Consider the following 12,717-nt stretch of genomic DNA (forward strand, 5'->3'; position numbering starts at 1 on the left):
TGAACCTGGGAGACGGAGCTTGCAGTGAGCCGAGATCGCACCACTGCACTCCAGCCTGGGTGATAGAGCGAGACTCCATCTCAAAAAAAAAAACCACAAAACAAACAAAAAAGAGAGCTCAAAGCCTGTATGGTAGCAATCTAGACCTTTTTAGTTGTGACTAGTTGTGTTAAGGGCACTGACAATTGCTTGAATTACAAGTAGAATTCTTAGTTTCAAGTCTTAGTTGATGGAATGCTGTGATTGAAAATATCGACTTCCTTTAAAAATATGCTAGAAATGAGACAGAGCCTGGTTTAGCAAGGTCTTAATGTACCTTAGTGTTAATCCTAACATATATTGTTCAGCTAATAATCTAAGATCGATTTTTGTTCTTAAGGATTAGGAACTTTTAGGCTGAGTGCAGTGGCTCACACCTGTAATCCTAGCACTGTGGGTGGCTGAGGTGGGAGGATTGCTTGAGGCAAGGAGTTAAAGACCAGCCTGGGCAACATAGGGAGACCTAGTCTCTACAAAAAATTTTAGAGAATTAGCCAGGCACGTGGCACACGCCTGTGGTCCCAGCTATTTGGGAAGTTAGGTGGGAGAATCACTTGAGCCGGGGAGGTTGCAGTGATCTGTGATTATGCCACTACGCTCCAGCCTCGATGACAGAGTGAGACCTTGCCTCAAAAAGATAAAGAAATTTAAAAAGGATCAGGAGCATGTGTGTGTGTGTGTGTGTGTTTGATTTGGGTATGGAGAAGTGAGAAGAGGCAATTCGAGAACTTTTTTCCCTCTATTGGCAGAAAAGGGCCAGGCAGCCACAACCACAAGCAAAAGTAGGTTAGAGAAACTTGTTATTAAATTTATTTTTCTTTAAATATGTAACTTTCTTCCACCCTCACCCACTCCAGGGAGGAACAGAAAATCCCCACCCCCTTCCATTCTGGGGATTTCGTATCTAAAGCCTGAGCGGTGAGGATGAAGTATAAAAATACTATTTACAAAGGGAAGGAGGTATCTGTTGCTTAACCATAGACACCCCCATCCCCACACCCCTTTTGATCCAAAAAAAAAAAAAAAAAGGCCCCTGGGAATCCATTTAAGCATAGAACTAGCCCTCCTCTAGAGGGGCCCGCAAACCTCAACAGAGAATAGGAAGCTCCGAGATTAACTGAGGAAGAGATTGAATGGATAGCACCGTGGGTCCTGGCAGGGGACGGGCCCTCTCTTACCCTGGAGTCAGCCGGCGCCGGCCAGCCTGTTTCCATAGGTCCCATGTAAACATTGACATTTTCCTTTAGGTCCCTGCTCTTCTGTTTCATACAGAGCCTCCCTTGCCTCCCGTGGAGGTGCTTGGTTCCCTGATCTTTCCTTCCTTCCCTTCTAACCTTCCTCTGGAAGGAGTGGGAAGGGGAGGGAAGGTTGTAGAGAGGGCAGAGCCCATCTCATCCCTTCTGGATCAGGGCAGCTCATCCTCCTAAGGGGAGCCTTGAAAGAGGATGTTCTCCATGTTCTTGATCGGGGTGAATGCCTCCCCCCATTACAGGGACAAGGCAGGTAGATAGTCCAGTACCGGGAAACAGTGGTCTTGATGGGAGAGGCCACCAGCATGGAGTAGCAGGGAAGAAGGCTTCAGGAGGCAGGAAGTGGGGGCACGTCTGGCACTGGTCTCGAACTGAGGGTGGAAACCCAGCCCTAGACCACCCTTCCCATCACCGGGAAAGTGATCATCATCACCCTACAGTCCTGTTGGTTGGAGCTGTGCAGAGGGACCAGGCATCCATGAGGCAAGAGGTCTTCTCCAGGTCTCGGTGTAGTGGCAGCACTCACACCAGTTCATCCAATAGAATCCCAATGTTCTGCGTGGCCTCTGAGGGCCCAGCAATGGGCTTGTTACACATGGGGCAGACACAGCGAACTTCCAGCCATTTCACCAGACACCTGGGAACAAATGAAGAACGGTAATCTCTAACAAGATAGACCACACTGCTCCAGTTGTCTCTCGAAACAAGAATATCCCGTGGTGGCTCACACCTGTAATCCTAGCACTTTGGGAGGCCGAGGCAGGTGTATCACCTGAGGTCAGGAGTTCGAGACCAGCCTGGCCAACATGGTGAAACCCCATCTATACTAAAAATACAAAAATTAGCCAGGCATGGTGGTGGGCACCTGTAATCCCAGCTACTTGGGAGGCTGAGGCAGGAGAATTGCTTGATCCTGGGAGGCAGAGGTTGCAGTGAGCTGAGATCGCACCATTGCACTCCAGCCTAGGCAACAAGAGCAAAACTCCATCTCAAAAAAAAAAAAAAAAAAGAAGAAGAAGAATATCCCTATCTCTGTCCCAACCTAATCTACCTGGGCTTTGCTCTGTGTTCACGCAGGACCAGGGACATCACTGGCAAGGGGTAAATAGAAAGTGGCAGAGACTGGAAGCTTCCAGAAGATGATCCCTGATTAGTTCTCCTTTGACAGACACCCTAGACACATTCCCACTTACTTCCGGTGAAAGGCGTGTTGGCACGGGAGCACGCCTAACTCATCCTTCCCTTTGAAGTCTTCCAGACAGACTGCGCAGGTCTGCTGCAGAGAGAAAGGAGCAGGCGTGTGAGGAAACTGGGGAAGTATCTCATTCATTCATCCCCAGACAAGAAAATTAAGCTCTAGCCCAGTCTGTTCTACGAGGCAGGGAAACTTTTTAGCCATCCTTTACAAAACTGTATTGATGGCATGATAGTCATTAACCACATGGGGCTGTTTAAATTTAAATTAACCAAAATTAGATGAAATTATAAATTCAATCCCTCAGTTACACTCACCACATTTCAAGTGCTCAACAGCCACATGGTGCTAATGGTTTCCATATTGAATGGTGCGAATAAAGAACATTCTTATTATCACAGAAGTTTCCACTGCACTGGAAAGTACTGTCCTAGAGGAATGGTTTTCGGCCGGGCGCGGTGGCTCGCGCCTGTAATCCCAGCACTTCGAGAGGCCGAGGCGGGTGGATCATGAGGTCAGGAGATTGAGACCATACTGGTTAACATGGTGAAACCCTGTCTCTACTAAAAATACAAAAAATTAGCCGGGCATCGTGGCGGGAGCCTGTAGTCCCAGCTACTCGGGAGGCTGAGGCAGGAGAATGGCATGAACCTGGGAGACGGAGCTTGCAGTGAGCCGAGATCGCACCACTGCACTCCAGCCTGGGTGATAGAGCGAGACTCCATCTCAAAAAAAAAAAAAAAAGAATGGTTTTCAATCCTTTCTTGCCCAACACATTTGGTGAGGTGGCACTTAATACCAACCAGAGGTAAGGGGGCATAGTATATGTGATCGGTTATGTTCTTTTTTTTTTTTTTTGAGATGGAGTTTCACTCTTCTTGCCCAGGCTGGAGTGCAACGGTGCAATCTCGGCTCACCACAAACTCCACCTCCCAGGTTCAAGCAATTCTCCTGCCTCAGTCTCCCAAGCAGCTGGGGTTACAGGCATGCGCCACCACACCCAGCCAATTCTGTATTTTTAATATAGATGGGATTTCACCATGTTGGTCAGGCTGGTCTCGAACTCCTGATCTCAGGTGAGTCACCCACCTCGGCCTCCCAAAGTACTGGGATTACAGGCATGAGCCACCGCGCCCAGCCCAGTGACAGTCCTTAAATCCAGACTTCCCACATCCCTACATATTAACTCCCTTGATCTCAGTTGAATTATTCTCCGAGAGAAGGGCTTGGGAAACATCTGCACTTGCTGAGGCGTAACAGACAAAATGAGGCCATGTCTAGGCGGTCTCATGTTTAGTGGAACTGTGATCCTCCCCGCTCCCAGACAACCACAAACATGCTCGGAGCAGGAGTGTCTGTGGTCATGATCAGGAGCCTTGGGAAATGGGTTAGGTGACCTTAGAGGCATAGGTAGGAAAGGAATAGGATATAACTAATTCCTCAAGTCAGAGTTGAGGGGACTCAAAGAATTGGTGTATGGGTGGGAGTCTGGTGGGAGAGAAATGGGAGAGCCATGGGAATCAACACACTAGTCAGATCTAGTCTGTTAAGATGGGGTATACACAAAGGTAAAAGGACCTCATTTTCTATGGTAACAACCAGGACATAGGGGCTGAACATAGGGAAAGTTAGCTGAATTCTGTCTATAGCATGAAAGGGTGTGACCATCCTCCTGGTAAAAATTATGCACTGTGGGATTTCTGGGGCCGTGAGGCACTACTTATCTAAACCCTTCTGTGACCCCTTCATGCCTTCTGCCTGAGGCTGTTCTAGATGTAATCAATTCCACATGTTAATTACTTGCTGAGATGTGTCTATTATTTGGCCAAAGGAGATATGAAAGCATGCACTAAGCAGTTTTCTGAAAAGCGTCCAGGCTGAGAGCTGGAGCGAGGTGTGGTCTGCCTCACCTGCGGGGGCCCTCCTGCACACTCTCCTGGCACACTTACCCCATACAATTGTAACTTCTTGGCATCACCTCTAAGTACCACCTGAAAAGAAAGAGGAGGCATGATGTCCGAAGATAAACCAACCACTGGGGCCAGCCGGGTAGTATCAACCAATGAAGGGAGTCCCCTGGACTGCCTGGGGCAAGCCAGACTTCAGACACTGAAGGGGGTTAGCCTCAGGGAGGCCCAGAGGTGAGGCCGGGGGATTCCTGCCCAGGAGAGCCTGAGCCTGCCCTCTTTGCCTCTTCCTATCAGGTCAGGCAGAGAAGGAAGCTTCTAGGGGAATACACAGCACTTTACCTCCTTATATCCGTATCGCTCACTCTGTGCCTGGTTCCGAAGTTTGCTGGGGGAAAGAGAAAAAAAATTGGAGAAAGCATGTTAAACAGAACGATTCAAAGCAGGAGAGGCTGGTTGGCTGCTTGGGCATTCTTCCGAGGGCAGGGAGGGGTGCTTGTCCCATACACACCACAGGGCATACTTTGGACCTATGCGGGCCAACACGGGTTGATGAAGGACTAAGACTCTTACTCGGGTTTAACAGCCTCAAAATTCACCACCAGGTCTCATACACAGATTGGGGGACCCTCCAGCACAGCACCCCCAAATAGCTCATTCACTCACCCTGCCTTTTTCTGGTCGGCAAATTCCTTCAGTCACCCAAACTGTATAGAAATCAACACTGTGTTTACTGAGTGTGCAGCAGTTAGACAGATAAGCATAAAAGGGTTATTTCTGTTAAGCCAGGATAGCAGGATAAATAAGTCTCTGTTGACCCTGGGGAATTTTCCACACAGAGAACCTAAGTATTCTGGAACCAAAGCACACTCTTCCCTTCACTGTGCCAGACAACACAGACGATGCCTCCTTTGTTTTCTGCTTTTCATTTTAGGCTAGTGGCCTGCATACGGGCTGACTCTCAATGGCCAAAACATGGCATGCCATTTCTAATGGCAATAGCATAATATAATGGTTATGAAGCACTTGCTATGTGTCACTGGGACACTTAACATATTCATATATGTTCTTAATGATTTCCACACTCTAAGAGTGAGATACCTTCGCTTTTATAGGTAAGAAAAATAAAGCCTGGCTGGGTGCGGTGGCTCATGCCTGTAATCACGGCACTTTGGGAGGCCAAGGCAGGTGGATCACTTGAGGTCAGGAGTTCAAGACCAGTCTGGCCAACATGGTGAAACCCCGTCTCTACTAAAAATACAAAATGAGCCGCGCGTGGTGGTGCATGCCTGTAATCCCAGCTACTCGGGAGGGTGAGGCAGAAGAATAGCTTGAACCCGGGAGACGGAGGTTGCAGTGAGCCAAGACTGTGTCATTGCATTCCAGCCTGGGCAACAAGAGTGAAACTCTGTCTCAAAAAAATAAAAAAAGAAAAAGAAAAATGAAGCTCAAAGAAGTGAATTTATTTGCCCAAACATCACAGAGCTAATTGATAGCAGAGTCTGGATGTGAATCAAAGTTGGTGTGATGACAGAGTCCAAGCTCTTTACCATATAATGTGGTCTGTTCCCCAATCAGGTGGAATACATCATAGTCCTGAGAATCTGATCTGGTCCTGGGACACACCCTACCTTTTATTAAGTTTACAACTCTGAATGGCTTGCTGTGTAAATGGCCGAGACCATAATTATACACTGGCTTTGGTGCCATATTATTTTCAAGGAAGGGGTGGAGGATCTTCCATGCTGAACTCTGCGGATGGCTTTAGAATGCCTCCTGTATGTGGGTTGGGTGGGATGGCTCATGCCTGTAATCCCAGCATTTTGGGAGGCTGAGGTGGGCGGACTGCTTGAGCTCAGGAGTTTGAGACCAGCCTGGGCAACATGGCAAAACCCCATCTCTACAAAATATACAAAAATTCATAGGGCAATTCACACGGCATGGTGGCATGCACCTGTAATCCCAGCTAGTTGGGGGCTGAGGTATGAGAATCTCTTGAACCCAGGAGGCGAAGGCTGCAGTTAGCAGAGATCGCACCACTACACTCCAGCCTGGGTGACGAGCAAGACCCTGTCTCAAAAAAAAAAAAAAAAAAAAAAAGCCTCCTGTGTGTGTGCTATGGGGGAACCTTATGGGGCTTTTCCTGGTGATCACTTCTTAACACAGTCCTGGGTTATGTGGAAGGAAACATAGAAACCCAGCAAGCCAGGAGAAGCAGGAAACTTCAGTCTGAGGACCAAATCTAGCTCACTACTTGTTTTTGCAGGGTCCACAGGCTAAGAGTGGTTTTTATTCTTAAATGGCTGAAAACAGAAATAAAGAATAATGCCAAGTCAGGCAGATTGCTTGAGGCCAGGAGTTTGAGACCAGCCTGGGTGATACACAGAGAACTTGTCTCTTCAAAAATAAATAAACAAAAGAAAATTAGCCGGGTATGGTGGTGCATGTCTGTAGTCCTGGCTACTTGTGGGGGGGCTGAGGCAGAAGGGTCACTTGAGCCCAAGAGTTCAGAGGTTACAATGAGCTAGGATTGTCCCCACTGAACTCCAGGCTGGACAACTGAGTGAGATGCTGTCAGAAAAAATTTTTTAAATAAATAAACAAATGAGTGGATAGATGGATGGCTGACCCAAGTCAAAAAAAGGAAGGCTCCAATCACAAAGAGCCCCAGTGGAAGGGGGTGTGGTGAGAAGCTGAAGCTGCTGCCTGGGTGATGGAAGAGGCAGAAGATGGGGGCAGAGCCAGGCCCGCAACACAGTGCAGGGCAGATAAGATCAGGCTGCCAGCCTCCTCCGTTGTTCCTGATGGGAAGTCAGGTGACCTGGCGAAGTTCATGTTCCTGGAGCCTCTTGAGAGTTCCAGTCCAAGTGGACTCATGCCACAGGCCTGGGCGCTAGGGCAGCATATCCACCATCCCCTCCCCTCCCCCTTCTCCCAACAATATCCTTTCTGCTTAATGCAGGGCTGGGCTAAAGGCCTAAGCAAGGCTCCCACTGTCCCATCCTTCACTTCGCAGACAGCTTCTTGGTCCAGAAAAGGTCTTTGTACATACACATGTGTCTCTGTCCCAATTTCCAAATGAGCAGGGCAGGACATACCCAATGCTTAGGTGGCTACTGTTGTTTGACTGACACTGGGTTCAGCTGAGGTGGAAAGGAAGTGTTCCCATGGACAGGGAGCTCAGAGCCGCCTTGAGGGAGAAAGACACTGTTGCTCTGTTATGAGGTACGTGCAGAGTAAATAAGGAAGTGGTGAAAAGCCTGTGTTTTTAACTGTCTGGGGAATGAGGGACTGCTATGCATCTTTGAGGCACTAATGTCTCACCTGCAATGTGGCTATACTTATGTAGTAGGCGCTGTCTTTTTCTGTTTTCTGTACCCCAGGCACCTAGAATACCACTTCTCCACCCCTCATGCCTCTTGTCTGGCTGAATCCTTTAGTGGTTTTGCCCAGGGATCCTCCAAAACTCAGAACAGGGAAGCTTCAGAGCTGCCCCCTCATCCTGCATGTAGATTTCAGCTCAGAAAGAATGAGATCATGATGAAATGTGGCCGAAAAGCTTGCAAGGAAAATATAGAGTAAAAAGCAAAAACCCTGGGCAATCCCAGCTGGGGGCCTAGTACCAACCAGTCTGGACAGGTGGCCTTCTCAGCTGTTGGGTAAGCACAGCAACTAAAAATACCCCGATTTCAATGAGACCATTTCTAGCCGCTGCCAGTGGCTCTCCCTTTCCTCTTTTCCCTTTTAGAACAAACAATGCATCCAGGTCCTGAAAATAATGTTTCCCTTCCTGCCTATTTGTACTTCCCCGGCCCCTCCATTCCTGTGTAGGGCAGAGGTCAGCTCTGAGAGAGGGGGAAGAATGAGCGAGGGGCTGGCCTTGGCTGCTGAGCTCACCAGGTCAGGAGCAGTGGGGCCTATTTTGGCTGAGGAGGAAACCGAGAAGCAGGGAGAGGAAGTGGTGGTTTCTGCGCCTGTGTGTCTTTCTATATATAGACATTCACAGGCCACCACGTACCAGTGAGCCTCTGGGACTGTGAAACTTCAGGGTCAGCAGGCTTCAGGCAGGCTATAGAACAGGGCAGGGTGACGCAGGAGCAGATTACTGAAGGAACAGGTGGTGCTGAGTAGCACCACAGTGGGGGCAGCTTTTAGCATCATGTGGTTACTGTTCTGTTTTGTGTGTGTGTGGTTTTTTTTTTTTTTAGATGGAGTTTCACTCTTGTTGCCCAGGCTGGAGTGCAATGGCATGATCTTAGCTCACTGCAACCTCCACTTCCCGGGTTCAAGCGATTCTCCTGCCTCAGCCTCCCAAGTAGCTGGGATTATAGGCGCCTGCCACCGCAGCCAGCTAATTTTTGTATTTTTAGTACAGACGGGGTTTCACCATGTTGGTCAGGCCAGCCTCAAACTCCTGACCTCAGGTGATCCACCTGCCTCAGCCTCCCAAAATGCTGGGATTACAGGCGTGAGCCACCATGCCCGGCCCTGTTCTGTTCTTTGACTATAGCCAAAGAAAAAGAAATCAGCAATCCACAGCTCTCCAGCCTGTCCTTCTGCGAGAACTGACCCTGACCTGCAAGAGGGTGGCCGTGGAGCCTACAGCAACTCCTCTACTTCAAGGAATACGACTCAAAAGGCAAACACTTGGAAGGACTTGGCAAGACCCTAGCTCACCGCTCCCAGACTTGTCCACCTCTATGTCTTCCTCTATGTATCACCTTGGGCAGATCCTAAACTGTCTGGGCATGAAGTTCCTCATTTATAAAGTGGGCTAATACCCAAACTGAGGATTAAGTGAGCTAAATGGTTTATAAAATGGTGACCACAATGCCTGGCCTATGGAAAGTCCTTGGTACAGAGTGGCTAACGGCCAGGCACTGTGGCTCACGCCTGTAATCCCAGCACTTTGGGAGGCTGAGGCAGGCAGATGGCTTGAACTCAGGAGTTTGAGATCACGTTGGGTGACGTGGTGAAACCTCATCGCTACAAAAAAAATCAAAAAATGATCTACAAAAAATCAAAACATTAGTCGGGCATGGTGGCACACGCCTGTACTTGGGAGACTGAGTTGGGAGGATGGCTTGGGCCCGGGAGGTGGAGGTTGCAGTGGGCCGAGATCTCACAACCGTGCTCCAGCCTGAGCGACAGAGCAAGACCTTGTCTCAAAAAAAAAAGAAAAAAGAGAAAACCTAAGGTCACACCTATTATTGGTTGATTTAGGAAATGAACCCTGGTCACCCACTTCCTAGCCCAGAGTAGTTTTCTCTAGGTCATTTTTGTAGAGATGGAGTTTTGTTCCCCAGGCTGGTTTCAAACTCCTGGACTCAAGCGACTCTCCTGCCTTGACCTCCCAAAGTGCTACAATTACAGGCAAGGGCATGGTGCCTGGCCTAGATGGTCTCTTGAAGCCCTTTGCTGCTTGGCATATGTATGCCTCTGTGTGTGTGTGTGTGGTGGGCAAGGAGAGCAGGGGGGAAAGGGAACAAACAGAGTTGGTTTTACAAACCCCTGTCAGCCTCATCATAAAGAAATCTTTGGTATTTGGTATATCTTCATCCTGTGTCTCCAGGATTTACGTGTGAATTGCTTAACATGGGGGTGCAGGAGCTGGGAGGCTGGTGGTCGGGAAGAATTTGAGGAAAAAAACAGCCTTCAGGAAAGGGGAGGAGACATGAAGAGAGAAGAGATACCAGAAATCTACCCTTACCTCCACTTAATGGTTAGATGTAATCTTCAGACCCAATTGTACAAGAGGGAAGATAAGCCAGTATCTCCTCTGCATAGATTTTTACATGGAAAATTCCAGTTTCAGGGACCTATGTGAAAAGTTCTGAGAAAGAACAGGTCCAAGGTAGCACCTGGGAGTGGTGGGGAAATGTGCCTGACGGCACTTCCCCTTCTTAGAGGGAGCTCTTCCAGCCTTGGGGAAGATGGACTAGTACCTGCCTCTCTTGTAGTTGCCTTCCAGCAAAGCACTCAAACCCAGACGGGCATTTTAGGAATAAAGCCAGCAAAGCCTTTTCCTTAATCTTAATTTAATCTTCTTAAATTATTTGACCCGTCACCAGCCCAGACCCCAGCTGATGTCTACCCAAGCATCTGGTAATGTGTGGGTGGCGGGGGAGACAGCTGATGGCCACAATGGCCCTAAAGACTACTACCATGCCCTACTGGCCAGAGATGTTCAATATTCTCCAAGGCACAGAAGAGTCCCACACAATGAGGAATTGTCAATGCCAACAGTAAACCCCAGTCAGAAACACTACTACTTTGATTCCCATTCTAAATACCAGTCATGCTCAAAATTTTTTATAGAAAACAGCCACCAGAGGCTAAGCACAAGGGTTCATGCCTGTAATCCCAGCACTTTGGGAGGCCGAGGCGGGTGGATGACTTGGACTTGAGGTCAGGAGTTCGAGACAAGCCTGGCCAACATGGCAAAACCCCGTCTCTACTAAAAATAAAAATTAGCTAGGCATGCACCCGTAATTCCAGCTCTTAGGGAGGCTGAGGCAGGAGAATCGCTTTAACCCAGGAGGTAGGGGTTGCAGTGAGCCAAGACTGTGCCACTGCACTCCAGCCTGGGTGATGAAGTGAGACACCATCTCAAAAGAAAAACAAACAAACAAACAAACAAACAAACAAAACAAAAACCAGCCACCAGTTCCCAAGTCCTTCAGCAGGAGACAGAGAAAGCGTTCCTGGAGGGTGAAGAGCCCTGCCAAACTCCAGGTCTTCCTCTGGATCCCTAAGCAATTAAGAATAAATGATAGTTCTTTAGGTTTGTTTTGGTTTTATTTTTTTCCACTCTCAAAAATAAGAGCTTATAAGGCAGAATAAGCAAGTAGCTCTGGCCGGGTGTGGTGGCTCACGCCTGTCATCTCAGCACTTTGGGAGGCCGAGGTGGGTGGATCACTTGAGGTCAGGAGTTCGAGACCAGCCTGGTCAACATGGTGAAACCCTATCTCTACTAAAAATACAGAAATTAGCTAGGCATGATGGCGTGCGCCTGTAATCCCAGCTACTCGGGAGGCTGAGGCAGGAGAATTGCTCGAACCCGGGAGGTGGAGGTTGCAGTAAGCTGAGATCGCACTACTGCACTCCAGCCTGAGCATCTCAAAAAAACAAAACAAAACAAAAACCAAGTAGCTCTCTAGACACTGGCTTGCTTCCTAATATTAGTATCTGGAGGGCTAACAACAGGTCCCAGGAGGGCAAAGGAACATGATGCTGGCATAACTGATGCCCACCTGTTCCCGACCACCCAAAGGGCATCAGTAGGAATAGAGACAGACGGACAAGGAAAGGACTGCTAACTTTATGACTCAGTCACACAGAAATTCTAGGCAACCTTAGAATAACTGGCGAGGTGGTGGGATGCAGCCCAACCCGTGGTGACCTTATATGCTCAGGAACAACTTGATAGGCTGATGTAAATAGAAACACCAGACCCTCAGGGGCCTAGAGAAAAGCAGGCTCAGCCATGTCCTCAAAGCAGTGCCTCCAGTATAAGACTGGTGACTCTGCTGTGGGATCCTCGCTCAGCTTACCCCACAGCCCTGGTCTCCTCCCTCCTGCTGGACTCCCACCCCGCTCAGCCAGGGATCCATGTACCTGATAAAATAGCAGCAGAAGATAAGGCTGAGCATGAAGACAAAAATGCCCGTGCCGAAGATGACCATATAGATGTTGAGCGGAAGGTCTTGGAAACTGATGGGTGGCATGGAGCAGGACTTGTTGGTGCTAACCAGTCCCAGGCCACAGAAACACCCTGCAAAGGGAGAGGAAAAAAAAAATCATTAGGGTTGGAAATTTACTGCTGGGCTGATGGCACTGTGTCAGCAGGATAGAAATAATTGGCAGGCTCCGCGCATCTAAGCCTCAGATTCAGTGGCTCCAGTTTTATATCCTAGTTCTAACACTTACTAGCTACGTAATCTTGAGTAAATCTGATCTACAAAATTGAATACTATCTAAAATACTTAAAACAATATCCCCATCTAAGAAATAATAAATTCAGGCAAGCTGGGTGCGATGGCTCACGCCTGTAATCCCAGTACTTTGGAGAGGCTGAGGCAGGTGATCTCTTGAGGCCAAGACTTCAAGACCAGCCTGGGCAACACACAAGACCCCATCTCTACAAAAAATAATAGAAAAATTAGCTGGGCATGGTGGCGCATGTACTACCATGTAGTCCCAGCTACTCAGGAAGCTGAGGTGGGAGGATCACTTGAGCCCAGGAGTACAAGGCTGCAATGATCGGTGATTACACCACTGCACACCAGCCTGGGTGACAGCGTGAGACCCAATCTCTATTAAAAAA

General features: G+C 48.5%; 1 protein-coding gene across 1 annotated transcript in view; it reads right to left on the reverse strand.

Moving 5' to 3' along the window:
• Positions 1-822: 822 nt before the first annotated feature.
• The window catches only part of RNF122 (ring finger protein 122), a 20,509-nt gene continuing 8,614 nt past the window's right edge, over positions 823-12,717 (reverse strand). Inside the window, exons 2-6 of the mRNA XM_011966497.1 lie at positions 12,009-12,165; positions 4,734-4,779; positions 4,434-4,475; positions 2,483-2,565; positions 823-1,926 (exon numbers count right to left, since the gene is read on the reverse strand). Coding sequence (XP_011821887.1) covers positions 1,812-1,926; positions 2,483-2,565; positions 4,434-4,475; positions 4,734-4,779; positions 12,009-12,165 — 443 coding nt within the window. The 3' untranslated portion in view covers positions 823-1,811. The remainder of the gene's footprint in view (positions 1,927-2,482; positions 2,566-4,433; positions 4,476-4,733; positions 4,780-12,008; positions 12,166-12,717) is intronic.

Source organism: Mandrillus leucophaeus, unplaced genomic scaffold, assembly GCF_000951045.1.
Source record: "Mandrillus leucophaeus isolate KB7577 unplaced genomic scaffold, Mleu.le_1.0 Scaffold761, whole genome shotgun sequence".
Classification (NCBI taxonomy): domain Eukaryota; kingdom Metazoa; phylum Chordata; class Mammalia; order Primates; family Cercopithecidae; genus Mandrillus; species Mandrillus leucophaeus.